Source organism: Rhamphochromis sp. 'chilingali' (assembly GCF_963969265.1).
Source record: "Rhamphochromis sp. 'chilingali' genome assembly, chromosome: 2".
In the NCBI taxonomy this organism is placed as follows: domain Eukaryota; kingdom Metazoa; phylum Chordata; class Actinopteri; order Cichliformes; family Cichlidae; genus Rhamphochromis; species Rhamphochromis sp. 'chilingali'.
The window spans coordinates 23,968,650-23,978,597 of record NC_137930.1 but is presented as its reverse complement, the minus strand read 5'-3'; the positions used below and the strand labels follow the sequence as shown (position 1 = coordinate 23,978,597).

General features: G+C 38.2%; 1 protein-coding gene across 1 annotated transcript; it reads right to left on the bottom strand.

Moving 5' to 3' along the window:
- Window positions 1-7,198: 7,198 nt before the first annotated feature.
- bmp10l (bone morphogenetic protein 10, like) lies at window positions 7,199-8,890 on the bottom strand. Its single transcript, XM_080875262.1, has 2 exons — window positions 8,524-8,890; window positions 7,199-8,277 (listed from the first exon to the last, which is right to left on the bottom strand). Exons 1-2 carry the CDS (start codon window positions 8,849-8,851, stop codon window positions 7,229-7,231), a joined length of 1,377 nt encoding a protein of 458 aa, XP_080731388.1. The 5' UTR covers window positions 8,852-8,890; the 3' UTR covers window positions 7,199-7,228.
- Between the last annotated feature and the right edge of the window lie 1,058 nt (window positions 8,891-9,948).

Sequence of the window (9,948 nt, the reverse complement as noted above, 5' to 3'; positions counted from 1 at the left end):
GCTCCATCTGCGCATGCCCACGCAGGAGATGACAGGCGTGCCGCTGCGGTGCTGTTTGTTTATTTTACAGTAAAGACAGTGAAAATCGCCGCGCTGCTGTGAGCTTAAAGCTCATATCTGAGAGCGAAAAGTGACTAAATTGTCACAGCGAACCTATTCATTTTTCAAGTATCAAAGTCTCAGTGAGTTCTAGGATATTCTACGTGTACACTGCACCAAATATTAAAAAAAAAATTTAAAAAGAGATGTGTTCCTCTGTACTTGATCAGATATTATTTATGTTATTCATACCATGACTTCCTGTCATAAGGCTTTCTTTTGTTACCCCTAGCAAACCAATGTTTTGAACAGCATGGCTTTGTGATCAAAGCCACAATTAACTGTTCCTGAGAGATGCATAGAATACATATAAGCATAGAAAAAAACATTAGTCTTGGGGTTTATTTGTATGCTACATATGCTGGCTTTATTTTGTGAAATTGCTTTATGTTTAACATTAATATCTGTCATTGCTACATATATAAGTTTAAGTATTTAACATTTTTTCAGATGCAGAGTTAAACTGGAGACAATGAGTCATGTCTCAATCTGGGACTGTGAAAAATGACCTTTGGTTGGGGGTAAATTAAATGGGCTACACAGAGAGATCATTTAATTGTATCTACTCACATTTACTTTATGTCTCCAGCTATTTTCAGTTATGGTGGATCAAACTATAATCATTAAACAAAAGCTATGATTTCAAATAATTGATTAAAAATAACTGGGACACTTAAACACTAGTTTTTCCAGGAAGATCTTTTCTGGTTCTGCATACAAATAAACATTTATTTCCTGTTGCATGCCACTAGTTTCTACCTTGCAGAGGCGACCGTGGCTCAGGGGGTTGGGAATCGCATCTGTAACCGGAAGGTCGCCGGTTCGATCCCTGGGCTCTCTGTCCTGGTCGTTGTGTCCTTGGGCAAGACCCTTTACCCTACTTGCCTACTGGTGTTGGCTAGAGGGGCCGATGGCAAGATATGGCAGCCTCGCTTCTGTCAGTCTGCCCCAGGGCAGCTGTGGCTACAACTGTAGCTGCCTCCACCAGTGTGTGAATGAATAGTGGCATTGTAAAGCGCTTTGGGTGCCTTGAAAAGCGCTATATAAATCCAATCCACTATTATTGTAAATGCATGACCAATCATGTCCCAGTCAGCTTTAACATGAAGCTAATTCCCACTATTAACAGAGCAGTGTTTTAGTGATGTTTTTCTCAGTTGTTTTGATTCATATGAATAGTTTTACCCTCCCAAATTAGACATCATCAATTGTGTAAGTCAGGTGATCTAAATGATAAAAATCAATCAATATGCTAACAACTCAAATGTGTATTGTAAAACATTTTACAGTAGTAACAATATACTTTTCCTAAAACAGCTCATACATGCAGCATAGCACTATGTATATATAAACTGCAAAAGACCATAACTCATCTCAAATCTGTGATTCATGTGTCAAAATCAAGATTTTTGCATGAGCGTATAAGTCTGTGCAGCCAAAATAAAAAATTCCTTTGGCACAGTGCAAACCAGGGGGGTGGGAACGGTTAGCTATTTTGTCACAATGACTCTTGAAGTGTGTTACTCATTGTCTAATTTCCTAAGAGTTTTGTTCTGCAACGCTTCACTGACATTGAACTCCTGCTGTGCCACACTATTAATTTTCTGAGTATAACAGACTGACATTTTGTAGTAGTTATGAAATGTTGCATTCAAAAGCAAGGTTGGAAAGGAAAAAAAAATTAGCTTTCATGTCAAAAAGAACGTTTTCACAGGACTCAATGCAATTCTGTGAATAACTAAGGAGATTTTTATTGCTTCTTTTAGTGCTGCTAATCAAATACAAATACTGTACACTCTATGATCATCAGAAAGTGTGAGCATCTTTATAAAAGAAGAAGTTTGAGCACATTCAGCTGTGTGCTAACCCAAAGCCAAGGAGGAAAGAGATCAACAATGACCTTGGAGAAGCAGGAAGGGTTATTTATTATTATTATTATTATTATTATTATTATTATTATTATTATTATTATTATTATTATTATTATTATTATTAACCTTTATTTAACCGGGGGAAAAAACTCTTGAGACTAAAAATGTCCTGGCCAAGCAGGACAGCAGTGCCATCACAGTTTCCATAAATTAATAGCACATACACAAACAAATCCATACACCAGCTAAGTGTGTATGGATACATGATCCTAAACACACCAACAAATCTAACAAAGAAATCTGAAAAAGAAACAAATCAAGATGTCCCAGACAAGTCCTCAACCTGGCTGAAGTCCTGTGGCACAACCTTAAAGGAGCTGAGCATAAACAGTTGCCAAGAAAATCTTAATGAACTGAAGCAATATTAAAAATGATGTGGGCCAGAATTCCTCCATAACAGTGTGAAAATTGATACAGTCATACAGAAAACAATCATCTCGAGTTATTAATACTAAAGGTGGTTTTACAATAACAGGCCATACTTAGCTTTTCATAGAAATCCTGGTAAAACCTTTTTACATGGATGGAAACGACAGACACAGTAAGAAAAAGACAGAAATTGTACAGAGCACAGAACAAAATCCTAATGATCTGCAACATGTAAGGCATGGCTGTCGACACAAAGCCTACTGTGTACAATAGTACGTTATAGTAACAACTGGAAATTGAGGGTGATCCTGACGCTTGCCTGGGTAGCAGATTTTCATCCACGATCTTTTCTCCTACATCTTCCTTTATACTGTTGTGCTCTGTTTTTACTTTCCTTTACATTGCTATATCATCACATATCCTTATTCTTATGGGCAGGCTGTTGCCTGCATTAAATGTTTATCTTAGCAGCTCCTCCAACACCACAAATTACTGTAACTCTGCTGCGCTCAAGCTCTATAAAAATGCTTTACAGTCTTCATACTCATGACTTCTAATGTGCGTGTTTGGCAGATTTTGACAAATAAACAGGCTATTCTGAATATGATGACTCACACAATGCGATAGTGCTGCATTAATTTGGACGATTAAAGTATTGAACTGATATAAATGTCTGTTTCGCTCACAGAGACATAAGCAGGCTGTAACTCTTCACACTGTAAACAATTGCACTTAGTCATTTGCCTTATTATTTATTATGAGCACATGTTTAGGGGGATTTTACATATTTTGAAAACTTCAGCAGAAATATTCGAAAGCAACTCGATCAAAAGAATATATAGAAACTTGCAGATGATGTTTGAAGCACACAGTGCTGTTAGGCCAGCATTACACTGAACGAGAGAACGATGTGTCCTTTACATTATATGCAAATATAATGGCAGAATAAAGCAGAATGCAGAACCACGTGTTCTTGAAGAGTATTTCTTTGAGTACAATACAATAAAAAACACAACAGCAGTCAGCTATCATCACAACATTAATAGTCTGTAATAGCAGCTACTCAGTGTCAGTCAACATATGCAGCACACAATTATTATGGAATTAGAAGGTGAAGAATACACCTACACAGTCCACTATTGTTCTGAAAGAATATGCATTTTTACAACCCTGGTTTTATACAGCATCAAAGTAATTCTGTGACTGAGCGGGTAAAATTTCACTTTGACAGTTAAAACATTTTGGAGGTTAATAGTGTTTTGTTTCATGAATGAACTGTTGTGGAAAGTGCATGTTCAGTACTGAGAAATCTAAAAAGGGGGCCAAGAAACGTGCCAAAGCAGCTGAGAGCAAACATAAAAGAAATGGTCTAACATGAACAGAAAGCTTTTCAAATGTCACGTTCTGTACCTTTAATCTGCAACTGCTGTAACAGCGAGCTTGACCTTTTATGGGTTTCGCTGCCTTGGAAGAAAGGAAAGCCTATTTAATGAATGTTTCGTAGATATTTTAGGCTGAGTAGAAAGTGTTTACATGTAAAATGTTTAACCTTAATGAGATTATGTTTATAATTAAAAAAAAAACACTTTGCAGAAATGAAAGTTCTTAATGATAAGAAAAACAAACAGTAAGACTTTTTCTTGTCATGAATTTTCATTGAAGCTCTCCTGTTGGCTTCATTCTTGGTATATATTTGTGGCTCATGCTTTATGCTTACAGTTTTTCTCAGTCACTTTGGTGCTTTTCTCAGATCAAAATGAAAATTCTCAAAACTATTAATGCAACCTCCGCAACTTTTAGTCATTTGTGCAATTTCTCCTTCCTCTGAACAAATTGCAAATGCTCTTGGACATGTATCAGGTGCTTTCATACAATTCTCTGCCATCGACAACATTATCATTTGCTTATGTCATGTCAGTCAAAATGAACTATACTTTTGGATGCTAAATAGTAGTTTCCAATAAAACTAATAGTCTTTATTTCATTGCTTGAGTCATTACATATAAAATTGGTGAATTCGTTTTCAAATGCTGTCAAGCAAATGCTATACCTTTTTTTCATTATTTTTTCCTGTCCTTGAAATTGAACAATTTCTCTCATGGCATACTCCCTGAGAATGAGAGGGGTGGATGTCAACTCAACAAGTATTTTGTTGTGTGGGATAATGTCCCTTTTCACTACTCACATCTGGTCAGACAGTGGTTTGCAGCACATGACAGAATACCTGTTGAATATCTCCCTCCCTACTCCCCATTCCTTAATCCGACGGAGGAGTTTTTGTCTGCCTGGAGGTGGAAGGTTTATGACCGGCACTCACATGCACAAATGGCCATGGATGCAGCATGTGACGACATCACAGCAGAGTCATGCAGAGGGTGGATTCACCACTCCAGGAGATACTTTCCTCGCTGCATTGCAAGGGATGATATGCGTTGTGATGTAGATGAGAATATGTGGCCAGACAGACAGGAACGTCTGAATGTGCCAGAATGATTTACGTATGTTCAGTTACAATATGTACTGTTATATTGTTCACATTTGTGCACAGCTCTACCAAAAGGGTGTTTCTCACGTTTTTTCTAAATACGTGACTGTAGAGTATTTTTCTTTTGCACAATGTTGTAGAATTACAAAAATCCTACACAGTAAAAATGTGAAACATACGTATTCAGTGTCTTGTACTCACTTACTTCCATAACTACAGGAATGTCTAACTTTACTGTATATTTTACTGTACATGGCTGTGCAAAAAATGTATAGTGCTCTCTTGAGCATTTTTAGGTAGTGTCACCGAGTTCTGACCTTTTTTTGCATTGGAAGACACTGAGAGACTACTGTACACTGTCCTAATGAAAACATGACAAAGCCATTTGATTATCTTGTTCATCAAGATGGTGTCAAGACTTCTCATTTTGATGACACTGACAGTTTCATTGACATGAATACTTGCTTTTGAGGAATGGATCATCGATTTTGAGCAAGTGACCTGCTTTTGCAGGTTATCCACTAGGTTTTGCAGTTTGCACTAATTGTTTTGAGAACTACACTAACTGCTGTGCAAATGTTAATAGTGATGTGAGAAAAGCACCAAAGCGACTGAGAAAAACTGTAAAATAAAATATTTCTCACATCCATTTTAAATACTGTAAGTTCCACAATGATAAATTAATCCATTCACTGCCGGTCCGTATCTCTGCCCTGCACACTTGGCCCATGTAAATCTGTTCATTGCGTGAGGATCCTATTAAGTTCCACAGTGTTATTCCATTATTGTTATCTACTTCCGACTGTTAACAGCAAAAGCTAGGTGATGATGTGACATGTATTTTTTCCATTTGTACCGTTGCCTTGGCCTTGATAAGAGTGTAAGCATGCCAGTGTCAAAAAAGGGAAGTGGGAGGGTTCAGAGGGCAGCAGGGAACCTGATGGCAGAATTGTCATTAGGACAAGCTGGCGCTCGAGACCAGGAATCTGACACCACCTTCTCACAAATGCTACCACTTGGAGTGGCGTCTCATCCTGAGTGATGGCCTACAAGACTCCAGGCTCTGACACCTCTTTATCACTCTGGTATGGAAGCAGGCAGAGTGAGGCCCGCCAGGCATGTGGCGCTAGAGGGACGGGGATTACGGCTGACTGATGGGGAGTGCGGTGATTACCTGACAATGAAATATGTTGCACAAGCTCAAAAACTGCTCAGTGAACATATTTGTTTTCAGATATTTTATTTATTTTTTCCCAACCGTATTAGCATTTATGTCGAAAGCCAAAAAGCAAGATATGAATGGTTGGTATAAAGCATGATTTCACAGCAGTCGACTGCAAGATTAAGCAAGAGAAATAACATTTTTCAGACAAGAAGCCCCCGAAGAGCTCCAACATACCGTAAAGTCCTCTCCTGGTCAAAAGCCATCGAAAATACATTTTCTGCAAGTATGGCAAGCAAATAGGAGAAAAAATGTCAGTCTTTAAATCATCTGGCTGGCTCCAACATGCCACAGGGCAAAGAAGTAAATTATGTCATTTAGAAATTTGTGGCTGAATATCTCAATATAAAGCATTTCAGCAGGATTGCTATTCAAATAACACATAAGGCTTTTCATAATTTAAAAAAATACGCATTACAGTTTATGTAGTGCATAAAATATGTATAAATTATTGAAATAAATATAGATATTGAAGAAAATGTGGAGACTTACAAAGGAAGTTTTTTGTTTAATTTCTCTAAGAATCCCAAAATATTCAGAAGGTTATTGCTGTTGTCTGCATTATTTAGCTTTTTGGCTCACTCCTCATGATGTGGCATGAGACGGGAACAACATTTATACTTTGATTTTCAGATATTTGCTGTCAGACAATCATTTCCTCTCTCTTGTTTTGACTAATAGATGTTTGTGGTTAATGATTTGCAGCATTATATCGAAAGGCTTATAGTCTACATTAATATAAGGATTATTGATTTATCTTTATACAATTGCAAATTTACATCATGTGTTGATTTCTAATTTACAACTAAGTCCTGACCTGTGCTTTTTACACACCAATGCATAAGATCTTAGATAGATAGATAGATAGATAGATAGATAGATAGATAGATAGATAGATAGATAGATAGATAGATAGATAGATAGATAGATAGATAGATAGATAGATAGATAGATAGATAGATAGATAGATAGATAGATAGATAGATAGATAGATAGATAGATAGATAGATAGATAGATAGATAGATAGATAGATAGATAGATAGATAGATAGAGATGTTTCTAAGATGATGACTTTTAGATCCATCACAACACAGTCTTAGTAATAAGTAATACTCTGAGGACTATCTGCAGCCACACTCTGCCACCACCATTCCTTCATACTTGTGGTTGAAAGTAATCGCACCATTATCGTGATAAAGTAGTGAGATTGGCTCCAACTTTGTGGGTACACAGCAGGCACGCGGTGCTCTATCTGGATTCTTTATACTCAGCAGCGTCTGCACTATGGCATGTTTGGTGGGGGAGACCTCAGAAGTCATAGGCGGGTTGCATACGCCATTGCACTTGTACGCTTCGTAGCCCAGAGGTTGGATGATCCATGAATCCCAGCCAATGTCTTTAAAATCCACAAAGAGAGGTGTTCTTTTGCATGACTCGCTCTTAACATTGCGACGGATTCGAGGAGGTGCGTCATAGATAAGGTTGGACCGCGGTCGCATGAGAGACTGCTGGTTTAGCTCGTCCTGTTTAGCATGGCTGTTCTTGTGATTAACATGCTCCCAGAAGGGTTCTTGGCCCCTGCCCATGTTCTCAGGAAGGTCATTCTCGTGGTTAATCATTTGGATGAGCTCTTGTTTGTCCTGTTTGCGGTCTCTGCTCTGATCATCTGAGAACACAATCATTATTGTATTTTGTTTCCCGTCCAAGCTCCTGTCAATGTCCACCAAGGTTTCTGCCTCCTCTGTGGCCTCTTGTGTGGCCCCTTCATCCTCTGACCCCATACATGCAAGATGAACCTCGAGTCTGTGAGTTGCACACCCTGACTTCCGCCAGAGTGTAACCACATGCGTCAGTTCAAATGACACCCAGCTATTATCTTTTGCATGGATATGCTTTGTCACCAGTTCCTCCAGATCCTTCATCTCCAACACCTCCTCTTTACCCCTCCTTCTTCCTTCTTTCCCCACCTCTTTAGTCCAAACAACTCCCTCATGTATTTTGTAAATTGTCACCTTGCAATCAAAGCCAGCAGATGGTCTTTGGGCCTTCCAGACCAAAGTGAAAAGTCGAAGTTCAGCTAATGTTATTCGTTCGTGGTGAGGCAAGGAGATATTAAACAGCAAGGGATATATCCTTATACCCCTGGGTGTTATACCGTAGGGGGATGAATCTGAAATTAAAGGATGAAAAAGCGTGCTTCAAACTTTTTGTATGAATGTGCGTGATCAGACTTAAGGCACTCTCACTCATAAACTGTCAGGATGAAATAAAACAATGATAATTAGCATTTACAGTACATCACTTTCTCCTCCATAAGTCAAACTGTTGAATAATTTAAATTCCTGAACACAACATTAAACGTGACAAGAGTGTGCAGAAAGAAAAAATGTAAGTGGTAATATTTAGAAGCTTGTACCTTCATTATTGAAGCTGCGCACAATGTTGGCTGATGGCACAGCAGTCCGGTCATTAGCAAATCGGTTGTACAGCTCAAGCATGTACTCTGGCGGCTCTTTGTGAGCAGCAATTTGCCGGGTCTGGGGCCTCAGCTTTGTGAGGTTCAGCGTAGACAGAAACTGGCTTAGAAAGTCCCGTGCATCAACCAGTGGATTATCAACCACAACACTACCAAGTGATGCCCTGTGATGGTTCTCAGCGGGGTTGATAGGACTGCTCAAGCTCAGATGAATGATCACCAGAAGCAAGTAGATAAACCCAAGGTTGGAGAAAAGTGAAGTGATCATGGCTGAATGGAGGAAATGCTTAATTCCAAAGAGTAGACATCAGAAAGGAAGATGAGAGCCTTTGGAGAAAACACCTTGTTCCAGAGGTTTCTCTGTTAAAGGCCAACAGGTTGCAGTTGGGGACAAAGGGAAAACAGCTTTGCCCTTGTTGAGCTGGTGGTTAGGTTCTGAGGGCAGGGCTGTGCTGACCAATGTGCTGTGCATGTTTGGAGATCGCTAAAGCATGGGCTGCCCTCTCTCTCTGCACAAGGATCTTATGACATTTAGTCCACTGATATTCTCATTTACATGCAGTGAATTTAGGCCAAAAAAAGTTGTAAAATCAGAGCAGAATGTTCCATTTTGAAATCAAATAATCTTCCGTGTGATTTGGGTGGTTTTGCATATTTTTTAACCACAAATTGAATTTTACATATAGCACATAGGCTTTCATATAACTGACGCAACCCATATTTATACTTGATACTTATTATAATCTCATAGATGTCTTGTATTTATTTATTCAAGCTTTACCCCCTGGGTTGCGTGAAACATTTCAATTCGTTGTACATTCTGTACGTATTGCAGAAGTAAGAGAAAAGTGGAATTTGACTTTGACTGCACTTGCAAAACGAATTAAAAATAAAATATACTGGAAATGACTTCAGTTTTTGCCTTTGAGAGTTTTTATCCCCACTTCCTGCCTGATGTTGAGACTGATCTCAACATGACTGTGACCCACTAAATGCAGGTAATAGATTACAAATTGACTGATGTATTGACAGTTATTTTTATTGTGTCTTCCTACTGTTATTTTATCTGTGCTGTGATTTTGTTCTTGAAGTCCTTGTAAGGTGTCCTTGAGTGTGGTGAAAGGCACCTATATATAAATTCGATTATTGTTATTAATATTAAATAAAAAGTATCAGCATTTTATGGTTTGCAATCTTCACAAAATGTCTCAATTTTGATTTGCCCTTTTAAATAAGATTAAACATTTTTACAAGGGTGATGAAATCATAATCCTTTTTGTGCATGGTTTTATTTGATTTTTGTATCCACAGCGGAGTAGTTTTGTGAATTAGCCCTGCTCCGGAACACATGTGAAAAAATTCAAA

Excerpts from the sequence above, each read along its gene's own strand:
- bmp10l (XM_080875262.1), bottom strand. The coding sequence starts at position 8,851 with ATGATCACTTCACTTTTCTCCAACCTTGGGTTTATCTACTTGCTTCTG. Across the intron at positions 8,278-8,523 it reads GCGCAGCTTCAATAATGAAG|ATTCATCCCCCTACGGTATA; the intron begins GTACAAGCTTCT and ends CTTTAATTTCAG.